The sequence below is a fragment of the Podarcis liolepis genome (assembly GCF_965112155.1).
Source record: "Podarcis liolepis genome assembly, chromosome: 8".
Lineage (NCBI taxonomy): Eukaryota > Metazoa > Chordata > Lepidosauria > Squamata > Lacertidae > Podarcis > Podarcis liolepis.
In genome coordinates this window covers 36,680,116-36,693,132 of record NC_139560.1, presented here as the reverse complement: position 1 = coordinate 36,693,132, position 13,017 = coordinate 36,680,116, and the positions used below count along the sequence as shown (strand labels likewise).

General features: G+C 40.3%; 1 protein-coding gene across 8 annotated transcripts in view; it reads left to right on the top strand.

Moving 5' to 3' along the window:
- CHD7 (chromodomain helicase DNA binding protein 7) overlaps positions 1 to 13,017 on the top strand; it is a 140,254-nt gene that overhangs the window by 86,776 nt on the left and 40,461 nt on the right. For all 8 annotated transcript variants that reach the window (XM_083517864.1, XM_083517857.1, XM_083517863.1 and 5 more), the window contains 2 exons: positions 5,726 to 5,781; positions 8,802 to 8,916. In XM_083517864.1, coding sequence (XP_083373990.1) covers positions 5,726 to 5,781; positions 8,802 to 8,916 — 171 coding nt within the window. The remainder of the gene's footprint in view (positions 1 to 5,725; positions 5,782 to 8,801; positions 8,917 to 13,017) is intronic.

Below are 13,017 nucleotides of genomic sequence, written 5' to 3'. Positions count from 1 at the left end.
AAACTTCATATCTCAGTGCTTGTTTATTTCATAATTGCTAAACAAAAAACAAAAAAAAGGATTTCACAGGTGGTTTTAAAACCTGTATATGCAACTGAAAATGCATGTTTAAGCTGCCTATCCCACTAGATTAAATTAAGGTGATTTTTAAATCAGTGATTTAAATCACTACTTAATAATGAGCAAGATACTGTGCAAGGAAATTGGAAAATGGGAAGCTCACAGTGAAAGATCATGAAACACTACAAAACAGCTTCCTTAGACAAATAGCAACAAAATACTGGGGGGGAAATACTGATTGGGACACTCCATTATTGTAATAGTGGGATCTTTATAGGGAGGTATTATTAGATTTGTATTTTTGCAAGTGGTATCGTGTCATGTGAATATTTGAGACTCAACAAGTTCTGCATGCTGCTTGTTCACTGCCTTTTGTTCCTGTGATATAACTCACTATTCCAAGAACATTTAGCCTGGATTAATGTTTAACTCACAACATCAAATACTTTTTCTGCATTGGTGCAAGGAGGCACAAGATAGAGGCATTCAGAAACTTTCATTTTTGCTTTGAAGCATTAAACTGTAGTTAACACTTAAGTAGTGTAAGTTTTGCTCCAGTTTTTAGAATATTTTTAGTATAATTACTAGTTTCTGATTGCAAACATTGTTTCTTAATTATGAGTTCTTTTCATTTTTTGAAAAATATTATACATATTACTATCATTATTTTGGTGAATAATCTCCTTCGTCCAATAAGCTCCTCTGTTGACAGTCTGGAATTGTTTAACCTCTGAAGTATCTTATATTGTGGTCTTTTTCTATTGCTTCTGCTAGATATTGACTATCTGATGCTCAACTTTTTCTAATATTATTAAAAATTGTAGTCCCTTGATTCCTCTAGGACCATACACTCTACTTTTAAAAAATGGAAGTCTGAAGGCTTGTCATACTTTATTGTAAAGTTGTTGTTAATTCTTCTCCCAGGTATGACTACTGAATTTGTCATTTGCCATAAATCAGAATGGGCCTTTTCAGTGGTGACCACCTGTATGTGGAATGCTCTCCCCAGGGAATGCCTAAGGATGCCTCGTGCCATCATTGTTATTGGGCCTATTGCCTCAGTAACTCCACGTGATACATGCTCATGCCCCTGGGGAGAGCATTCCATAGCATGGAAACATTATGTCAGGCACCACCCACTGCTGTGTGTTGGAAACAACCAAATGCCTTTGAAAATGTGTGCACTCACATGCCAATCACGGACATAGACCCATATCTAAATAACCCATTTCTGGTAATAAGCTTAGATCTGGAAGCATCCTGGTTGCAACCAAGTTTTAGGCCTGATTTTGACACCAAAATTGCCTTGGTCACCCTGGTTGGTTACCAGTGCAGGGAGAGAGAAAAGAGGAGTGCAACCTTCTTGGTTCTTCAGACTCTTGGCAGCTCTTGATAGCATTGGCTTTGGTGTCCTCCTTGTAATGCTGCAAGGTATGAAAGGGTTCCTTTCTCTCCACTAGGCTCTTTAATATTAATATGAAGCCACTTGGTTGAGGTCATCTGGGGATTAAGGGGCGTGGTGTCGTCAGAATGCTGATGATACCCAGCTCTGTGTCAACCATATTGGACGAGGCAGTGCAGGTGCTAGACTGCTGCCTGGAGGCAGTATCGAACTGGACGAAGGCCAATAAACAGCCTGAATTCTTACAGGTTGGGGGCACTGTTGGGTATGCCACTGAACACCAGTTGTGATGGTAAACAATGGGGAAGAATGCTGTGTTCTGATAGATACACAGGGTTGTTCTTAAGGTTGCATGATTTGCAGAAAAATAGATGTTAAGATTCTTGAAGCTGAGGAAATGCCCAAGTGAACAGAATAAAATATACCTTTTTATCCCTCTGATTTTGAAAGTTAACACTTTTTTTACAATATATGGCCTGAATTACCACAAACCAGTGTTTCCCAAACTGATCCATGGGACCCTGGGGTTCTGCGAAGCAGTCCCAAGGGATTCCATGAAGAAAAATGTGTGATTTCCATTGATCCTCGGCCATGGGGATTAAATGCAGTACTTGGGCAACTGTATTGGGAATCCCTACCCCTTCTTTCCTTCCCTCTCTGTGCTGTTGGGAAACCAGGAAGGCAATGCTGGTTTCCCCCCACAGCCTTGCTACTGGGTTAAATGTACTGTTCAAGGGCTTGTCCTTAGAATCCCTCATTCAGCTGCAGCCTGACGCAAGGGTAAATTTTACTATGGGGATTAATTCTACTCTTTAGTAAAGTGTTGGCTTTAACACTCTCATAGAACCAACTTTCAATATTGTATTCATATTTTTAATACACTTTGGGGTGGAAATCCTATTAAGACTATTGAGGGATAATAGGTCCCTTCAATGAATCCAGTATTTTTTTAGTGCATTTTAGGTTTCTGTTTTGCTTTCTCTTCTATTTTCTCTTCCAGAGCTTCCCGATAGCCCAATAAGGAGTTTTAAGTTGTCACTGAGGAATACAGTGTTCCCCAGTTGTTTGTAATTTGTGTTACACTATTTTTATGAATATTGAATATGACACCAATAAAATATAATTAGTTTGTCAAACTAGAGTCATATTCAAATCAGTTATTAACTTTATTTCCAGCTAAGAGTTGGGTGTGAGACCAATAGTGTCCCAAATACTTTAAAGGCATTAGAAGGAGGAAACTGGCTTGGGAGAAGGTTGGATCTTTGGACATGAAGGGGATTAAGTGTATGCTAAAGGTGGAAATAGAGATTGCCACCTATTGTGGGTACCTTGAGTCATGTCTAAGTCAGTGGGCTACTGTACATGTTGATGCATACATGCAGTCACTCCAGCCTATTTCTGATGACTTTACACTGTTGTAGATTGGCCAGGATATTTAGTGTACTCAAAAGTGAGGATGCTGGCATTCCACCACCAATCTGAGTGTGTATAAAATGTTCCTGAAGATGTTGTGGCACCTTGACATGGGGAATCATTGGAGAGGGCAGTGGGTGCAGCACTAGAAAGGCATGTGCTTGAAAGTAGTAACAGTGCTGGCCCCAACCTTGTCCTGAAGTTGAAGGAATCATGGACCCCAAGGGTCATCTAATCCAATCCCCTGCAATGCAGGAATCTCAGTTGAAAGTATTCATGACAGATGGCCATCCAACTTCTGCTTCAAAACCTCTAAGGAAGGAGAGTCCACAATCTCCCATTCTATTGTAGAAAGGAGACTTTCTGGACTGGCCAGGTGGCTTGTAGTTGTGGTTTCTTGGGAACAAACAAGTCTTGGTTAAGCTAGTCAACTTTGTTCAAACTGTCAAACTATGGTTAAACTATTCAAACTATGCCTTAGTGTTTCATGCACACCAGGTCAGAAACTTAAAACTAATGTTGTGCCTGGTTCAAGTGTCTTGGTTTCCTGGGTGCTGTTGATAATGATAATGATAATTTATTTATATCCTACCCATCTGGCTGGGACATTTGGCTGGTCTGGGTCTTTCCCCTGAAGAGGGTGGCATTGCAGTGGCACATTTCCTCGAAGAGCCGGGGAAAATGGCATCATTCAGAAACTGATCTGCAAGGCCTTCCTGTACATGTGGTAAAAAAGAATGATGAACATTGTGACCTCCTCATCCCATGCCCTCTGAGAGTCAAGGGATGCTATAAATTGGCTATCCTATCTGTCCTCTTCAGCCAGCAAAGGCAATAGTTTTTAAAGGTTTGGGGAGGCCATTCTGGAGGGTTGCTACAGCTGACCAACACATCATTTTGCTAGTTCATTGCACTAGAAAATGGAACAGATGGAGGCAGATTTCATAATTCCTACTGTGGGTCTGGAAAGCCCACCTCTTAAAGAAGGTGCAGAATACACACAGAAACACAAAAACACCAAGGTCAGGGATTATTGTTTCTAGGTTTGTGAAAACAGAATGGAGACTTCAGGGCACCATGTGGATTGTTAATCAGATGTTTGCACAGAAAGTGCTAATTACCCCGAAGCCATGAGGTGCAAGTTGCAAGCAATAGTCCTTTCTTATGGGCAGTATTGGGTGTTGATTGCAAGCTCACATGAAAGTTTTTTTTGGTCCAATAATAGTATTTTCCCCAACAATTGCTGGGTATCCCTGTTTTTAAACAAATCATATATAAATGGTGCTACAATTTAAGAAAGTAAATTGGTGTGCGGTGTATGGTTGGTTTAACTTTGTTGCTTCCTTATTCATCCTATTTTAGATGTTAGTAGGGTGAACTGGCCTGTGGTCACTTTAAATTTCCTCCTCCTTGGCAGCAGCTGCAAAGCTACCTGCCTTGTGAGGGAGGACATAGAGAGAGGCAGGGAAAGAAGTCTATTGGTAGGCAGAGTTAGGAGTGAGTTTATGAGACAAAGCACCAATGAGAGCCACTGAGCCATGGGAACGGATTTGTTTTTCTACCGCTCTTGCCACATGGTTTCAGTGAGCATCTGGGGCAGGGCAATAAACTATATCAGGTTTGCACATAATAAGCCAAGCTTCATACGTCATCCACAAACCATTGCTTATGATTGTGGTTTGTTGGGAAGAAACAAGCTATGGATAAACTACAGTCATACCTCAGAAGTTGAATAGAATCTGTTCTGGAAGTCTGTTCGACTTCCAAAACATTTGGAAACCAAAGTGTGGCTTCTGATTGGCTGCAGGAAGCTCTTGCAACCAATCGGAAGCCGCAGAAGCCCCATCGGATGTTTGGCTGCCAAAAGAGCGTTCGTAAACTGGAACACTCACTTCTGGGTTTTGATCGTTTGGGAGCTGATTTGCTCAGGAACCAAGGTGTTTCAGATCCAAGGTACGACTGTACTGGTTTGGGTTTACACAATGGAACAAATAATGGTTGATCTAAACAAACCATACCTTAGCATTATGTGGAAAGCAGGCCAGACTTCAGGATGAAATTATACCTTAAACTGTATCAAAATCTGAGGTTTTCTTTCTGGGTTTTTTTAAAAAAATGTTGAAGTTGCAGAACATGCCACACAGCCTGCATAAATTTATTTTATTGACACTTAGTATTGGTTTAAGATTTTTTGTCACAGTTTTAGCCTTATTAAATGTTATATTTTGGGCATTAATTTAATTTGGCTGCTCTGCATGCAAGGTCACTTGTCAGAATGAATTTAATTGCACCGTTGAGTAAAACTAACATCATGAACAATAACATGTTAAAACTACGATTAGAAGTGAAAGGTTCAGTTTCATACAGTTTCTTATTATCAGTGCTAACAATATGGAAGTATAAACGCTGTTAAAACACTACTTGAACATGTTACAAAAACCACAATATAAAGTTGCCAGGCACCAGCCAAAAATAATACATATGGCATTCACGAGTGCAGTTGCTAATTGGCTGCTGCCTGAGAAAATGGTACACTTGGCTTCTCCTTAACACTGTTGGTTTGGCTGGAAGCCAGAGTTGGGGTCAGCTTGTTGTGAATGAAGCTGCATGCGGTTAGGGAGGAGTTAAAATGATTCATGTCTTGGTGTTGTAATAAGTAGTGCAGAATGTTCATGGGCAGACAGATGTAGAAAACCCTTTACCTATATCATTCTTCCCCTTTTCTTTAAAAAAATGCCATACAATAAACCTTCCTATTGTTAAATTCCAATCTGTGTTACATTATATGTAAGTTGAAGGTGATAACTTATAGCAGAGTTCATAATTAACATCGTGAGTATCTTTTTACAGATGGAGAATGGAGAGGAAGTAGAAACTGAAGAATTCTATGTAAAATACAAAAACTTGTAAGTAAGCAATAACTTCAAAATTACTTGAAGTACAGTCAACTCCCAACTTACACACATTTAACTTGTGCAAATTCAGCTTTATGTGCTTGGCCAGGAAAAACCCAAAAATAAATAAAAAGGGACAGGCATCCAGGAACAGAATGTCGGCAAGCTCATTGCAATTGCACTCACCTTGAATAGCATTCATAGGTTCAGGGAGAATGTTTTCTAGCCTTGGAAGAGTACATGCAGCCTTGGGAGAGTATTAAGAGTCACAAGTAGAGTGTGTTTTTTCTGTATGTGAGTTTGGCTTTAGACGCTATTCCTGGAACGTAACCCCAACGTAAGTTGAGAGTCGACCTTGTATTTAAATTTAATCCATCATTGCCATCTAACATAACTGTTGCTACTGTGCAAACCTTAATCACGAAAGAGTAAACACATTTTTTCACCCATTCAGTTTAGAATTACTGATCTTTATTTTTTTGCCATCATTTTTCTCTGTAGCATTTTTAGGTAAGAAATTAATTTTTTGTTTCCATTTTTTTAAAAGTATTTTTGTTCAAGGCTAGTGCTTCTGTTATGACTTGCAGAGACAAAATTGGGGTAGGGCTCATCACCACCTTACAAAGGTTCACAAGGAAGTGGGTGCAAGCATCAAGAGATGCACATTCTAATGGCAGAGGAGACCAGACCAATAGTACATTTGCTAAGCTAGTTGTGTAGTTAACTAGTTGTGGCAGAATAAGATGGGGATACACCTCCATCCACATTCTGTTTCAGCTAGTCATGTAACTGAATGCAGCTGGAGCAGGATTGACTTAGAGATCTTGCTCTGTATCACTAGTGCAATGGACAATGATCTCACCAGTTTAATGATGCAATACAAGGATCACTGTCTGGTTGCCTGGGATGTAGTCCACCTCTATTTCCCCCTCCTATTAAGGGTGTGGGTCATCAGAAGGCTTTGTTTACATTTAGTGGTTATGACTCATAGCCAAATGTGATTGACTGTTCAGTGCCTTGATGTTGCAATGTTCATTACATGATCCTCATTGGCTAGGTTGACTACTAAAGTTGCACTTTTCGAAAGCCTACTTTTCACCTAAAGAAAAAAATCACAAAAAAGGCAACATGGCATTGGTTTTCTTTATTTTTGAGAGTTATACCCTACTGTTAAGGCAGGATAGTTTACAAACAGATTTAATTAAAATACAATAAAAATAAAATATCAATACAAGTCATTAAAATAAGAATGAAAGGTGGCAGCTCATAATAAGATTAAAAGGCTGTTAAATGACATTAAAACATGGGTTGTTATGACTCCATACACATCTTTTATTATTTGAATTTATTTAAAGCAACTTGCAAATTAAAATTATAATAGAGCAGCATGTTCCAAAATTGGGCTTACAGTCAGTCACAACTCAGGCAGTTCACACAACACATACTAGATATACTACAGTATACTAGATATACTACTTACAGTTGTAAAATCAGATTAAAATAAATTTGTTTACAAATATTTAAAAGAACTTTAATTCTGTTGAAATACTTAGTCTCTTTGATTTCAGTGGGACAAGGCAAATTAACTTTTGTTGGATTATGCTTTTTGTCACAACAGTCACAGGAATTGTCTGTTATTGTGCAGGCTTTACAGTACTTTTCTCTGCACAGACTTATGCCTGTGGAAGATCAGTGCTGTTTCATGAACAAAAATGTATATTGTGAGCTAATTCCATCATGATGATGATGATGATTTATTTGCACCCCGCCAGAGCTGGGCTCAGGTCAGCTAACATCACTAAACTAACACAGTATACAAAGAACATAAGAACATAAAAACAGGCAATCAATTAATTAAAATACATCTTAAAATTAGTTCAGAGCAAATTAAAATCTGGACAGATGGCAGTCCACGGGTAAAATTGAGAGTGGTTAATATTCTCCAGGGCCAACTGTTACCACTGGTCTTTAAAGGACCTGTGAGCAGGCTAGGAGGCCTCTAATGCTTGTTCTTATACAGAAAGAAAAGAATCAGACTGAACCCTGACCAAAGGCCTGGCGGAACAGCTCCATCTTGCAGGCCCTGCAGAAAGATGTCAAATCCCGCAGGGCCCTGGTCTCTTGTGAGAGAGTGTTCCATCAGGCCAGGGCCGAAAAGGCCCTGGCTCTGGTCGAGGCCAGTCTAATCTCCCTGGGGCCTGGGATCTTCAGGGTGTTATTATTTGCAGACCTTATTTGCATAACAGGAGAGGCGGTCCCGTATGTATGAGGGTCCTAGGCTATGCAGCACCTTAAACCTGATCCTGTACTCCACCGGGAGCCAGTGCAGCTGGTATAGCAGCAGATTAATGTGCTCCCGTGGCGAGGACCCCGTGAGGAGTCTCGCCGCGGCATTCTGCACCCGCTGGAGTTTCTGGGTCAGTTTCAAGGGCTGCCCCACGTAGAGTGAGTTACAATAATCAAGCCTGGAGGTGACTGTCGCATAGATCACAGTGGCAAGGTCAGGGTGAGAGAGATAAGGGGCCGACTGCTTAGCTCGGTGGAGATGAAAAAATGCCGCCTTTGTTGTAGCTGTAACCTGCGCCTCCATAGAAAGGGAGGCGTCTCTTGACGGAAGGCGCTGGCACTAATTGTGCCCCCGCAAGGGATGGGAGTTTGCCCCCCAACCCCATATAGTCCTGACCCAGCCAAAGGACCTTGTCTTTGAAGGATTTAACTTCATCCGGCTCCCACATAGCCATCCAGCCACAGCTTTCAAACATCAGATCAGTGTGTCTGGGGCCGATGATCATCATCATCATCATCATCATTCAGAATGAGTAAAAGAGGAAGACTCCTTGACCCAGTTCATCTATATTCAAATGTGTGTGTTGTGTTTTTCCTCAAAAATTAAATAAGGATGCCTTAAAATGGAGAGTCCTAATTTGTACACAATTATTTTTCATAAATATCAAGCTGTGACTAAGTGCTTAATAGCTGGAAAACTAGGATGTTGCATGTTTGAATTTGTGTTTTCTTCCATTTATTTTTAGCTCTTACCTTCACTGTCAATGGGCATCTGTGGAAGTATTGGACAAAGACAGGAGAATTCAGCAAAAGATTAAGAGATTTAAGGCAAAGCAGGGGCAGAATAAGTTCCTTTCAGAGGTATGTTGGTTTTATTGTTTTAAATTCAGTCTTGCAACTAAGCCCCAAAGGTTACTGACTAGCATTTGTAAAAAAGAAAAACCCAGCCTGGTAGGATCTGACAGTGTAAGGACAGGGAGCTACAACATGCAAAGGAGAGAGCTTCCCTCCTTGGGTAGTATGTCGGGTGAAGAGGAGGGATGGAGCACTTTGTTCCTTCGTGTACCTGCATTCAATTCCTTGGCATCGATGGCTACTAGCTGAGCGCTTAAAACAAGGCTGTTTTAGTGATGTACTTTACATTTGCATAATTCTTCAAACCTGGTGACAGTTATTTGTGTCTCTGTTGTCTCAGTGCTATGTATTGAATGCTCAGTTGCTCTTGAAGACTGTTTAAAAGCTTCAGCTGGTTCAGAATGTGATGGCCCACTAGATATTAGGGGAAGCTTTTAGGAACATATTAGTTGTCGGATGTCTTCTTGCCTCCTTGTTCATTTTTTTGCTGCAAAAATACAAAGAATTGGTTTTAACCTAGAACCTTCAACAGTTTAGGACCAATGTACCACAGAGATGGTAAGCTCCCATCATTACTTTAATGATGCCACATAAACACTGATTTTAGAGCACTAACATTCTTGATGGGTGACTTTCAGTAATGGAACTGTCCCCATTACATGTTCACTAACCCATGCCTGTACACTTTTTGGAAACTTTGGGGAAATGGCCTAGTCAGGCTGGCGATCAAGGTTTGCAGTTAAGTCTGTATGCAAAGTGGGGAAGTTCTCTGATACTTCGCTACCAGTGAAATTTTACTGGTTTGCGAGTGGGGTTGGAGTTGCTTTGGATACTGGTCTGGACCTTCAGAGTTGGTCAAGCTGTAACCTTGAATTAATTCTATGCAGTCCATATGTTCCTTTCTCCCTTTATGAAATATTCTGATTGCAGAGACTTAGGCACTGTATGTTTGCCTTTTTGTTTTGTTTCCCCCTCTAATAAATTACACACGGCATACTTCAGTAAACAGGATGCTGCTTGTTCATTTCCAGAAATGTTTGTGCTATTGTGGTTTTAATGTTTTAATGGTTACAGCGGTGTTTTGACCTAGGGTTTAGATTTGCTTTTAGTTATTAATCTCTGTACAAATTAAGAGAACAGCATCAACTTAGAGATGGAAATGTTGGAATGTTAAGGTTCTCATACAGATAATTACAAACTTGCGGTATTATAGCCACGGCTTTTGCCAGATTCACATTTTGCGTTGTGTAAATTAGCTTTGTCTGAGTTTATCTTCTGGCCTTTCTCTCTTGTGTATTAATTTTGCCTACCCTTCTGATGGCTTAAAGTTACATCTGCACTAACTAAGCATGAGGGTTTGGAACCCTCACTTCAGACCCTCATTAAATGAGACACTGGTTGCTATTAACCTTAGTTAGAGGAAGAGGGGCTAAGGGTATATATAACCCCAGTCTGCTCTGAATTTCTTAACCATTGTTACATCTGCACCAGGCCATGGAATCATTTACCCCAGGCATTGCCAACTTTTTGGCCCCTTCAAATTTGTTGTAGGCATCACTCATCCCACACTGCAACCAAGCACACACACTTATCCGCCCCACCCCGCATTAGGTTTGAAGAAAGTGTTTTGGCCTGTAATGAGAGTAGAGTGGTATGAAAGCAACTGATGCAAGTTAATGCTTTCTTCCCAGCTGCCCTCTCCATGAAGATCTCCACTGCCACCCATTAGGCTTGAAAACAGTTCTCCCCTTATTGCAATTAGGCTTGAAAGAAGACATAAAGCCTTCTACTGTAACCAATAGGACACTTCTTAGAGGCTTAATTGCAGTGCAGGGAATTTTGGGTTGGGAGACGGTACAGTCACAGCTGGGGAGGGTTAACGCTTCCCTTTCCTTCTGACATACCTTGAAATTAACCCTCCCTGTTGAAATTAAACCTAATATGGTAGCCAGTACAAGGCTTCTTTCAAGCCTAATTGCAATGCAGTGGATCAAGGCTGAGGAGCAGAGTGAGCCCTTCTCCAGCTGTGGCCACTCCTGAAATTGGTCTCTGTACCACAGTTAGTTTGAAAAAAAGGCTTTTCTCAGATAACATTTTTCAAGCCAAATTGCACTCAAAAGGGGGGCAAGGTGTAACAGGTCGTCTTAGTGACACCAGGTAGGGCTTTGGTAGGCCCCGAATTGGCAATCCCCTTAATTTTACCCATTTAAACAAAGAGGTTTTATTTTTTATTCTTTTCTTTCTCACATTATGTATTGTAAATTGTGGGTAATTATTCAGATATGACATGCGAGTGTGGTGTTTGGAAATCTGTCATCTACATTTCATGCTTTTAAATTGTGTGAGAAACATTAATAAACAAGCAGAGTGGATACATTTTAGAATCAAAACAGTTAAAAACCATCGTATAAACTACAAGGAAACAAATTACTATAACTAATAATAATGCATAGTGTTTTTTATATAGAGTTGGATCCAAAGTTCCATGTCAGATGCTCCTACTGGTGAATATTTTCCCCCGTATCATTTCTGCACTCAGGGCCACCACCTTTCGTTCGTTTTCTAAAAGGGGGGAGCGTCACTGTCACTTTAAATTGGGACTTGATATGCAGTGGCAACCAGTGCAACCAGTACAATACAAGTTTAATATGACATCTTTCCCTGCCTGAAAGAGGTGCATATTCTCCTAACTAGCTTTGACACATCAAAACAGACTTACGTCCTACTTATTGATAGCCCAGAAAAGTGCACCCTTTTCACGACTGGGCAAGAAAGATGAAATTGATTGAAATAAACAGGTTCAGATAGTGCCTGATTTTGTATTTAGTTGTGACCCTTGAGCCATGCTGAAATCATGCAATTTTCTCCACAAGTAGCTAGCAAATTCACCACAGTGGACTGATTAAATTTTTGGTGGAGACAGTCCAGATTTAAAAGGCCATTCACCATCCAAAATAGCTCAGCTGGATAGAACTTTGCAGAGGCACTGGCAGCTGAGAAAAAAGGAATTTCTTCTCAACTGTAGTGATATAATCCTTTAAAAGGGATCTAGGCCATAATTTTTCAGATTTGGCATGAATCAAGAGCATCTGTACTCTAGGCCTCTCTGTTTCATGCACCTTGGGTCCCCTGTAAAGCAGCATAGTGAAGATGTGGAGGGAGGAGAGGATGTGTTGAGAGACAAAACCACAGATGAGCCAGGCTAGCTGACAGGGTAGCTGCCCAAAGCTAGTGGGCAAAGACCTCAAAGACACCTGGTTCTTTTCATCTGGAGACAGAGCCTCCCAACTAGTTCTGATGGGCAAGGAATGGGTAGAATCTCTTTTTGGGGGAGACAGAAATTCTCACAATGATACTAGTGTCATATAAATGCTACCAACAACTACAACTACTGGTTCCATGCCAGTTATTTGTGCAATACCAGTGTTACTGTGGAGCCATGACATGCTTATCCTGAAGAACCGTGCATGTATTTCCGTAATCCTTAGCCATGTAGCCTAGGTCAATATTATATTCCCATGTTGCAGATGAGAATTGCTTAGGTTAAATAGTGTATTTTGAGGTGAAGTGAGAATTGGACCAGGGGCTTCGTGGCCCACACTCTTAGACACCACAGTACACCAGCTCTCAGGGATTACTTGAGCACACATCATAAATAGGAAGCTTACTGATAAAGATAGAGAAGGAGAAAAGAGTGAGAATTTTGCAGTGGTCTTTTTATTCTCTTGTTCAGGAATAATAATCTATTTTATACAGCAATTATGCAACTTCTGTACTTGCGTTTTTATGTCACTTAGCATACATGGCTCTAGTTTTTTTTTTTTTTTACTGCAAGCTGCAATCTTCAAGAATTCTAAATGCATTGCATGCTATAAGCCTTTTCGATTGCTCATTAGTGAATTGTAATTTCACACTTCATTTAAAATATTCTTAAACATTCTCTCACAGTAAAAGGTTTCACACAGTAATTAAGAGGCCCAGTTAACAAAGTCTGAGAAGTCTGATTCCCTCACGGGGAGCAATCTTACTGAATTGTTGCATTTCAATTAACGTGTTGACATTTGTCAAATATACATTACGTATTACTGTGGCCCCCATTTTTTTTGT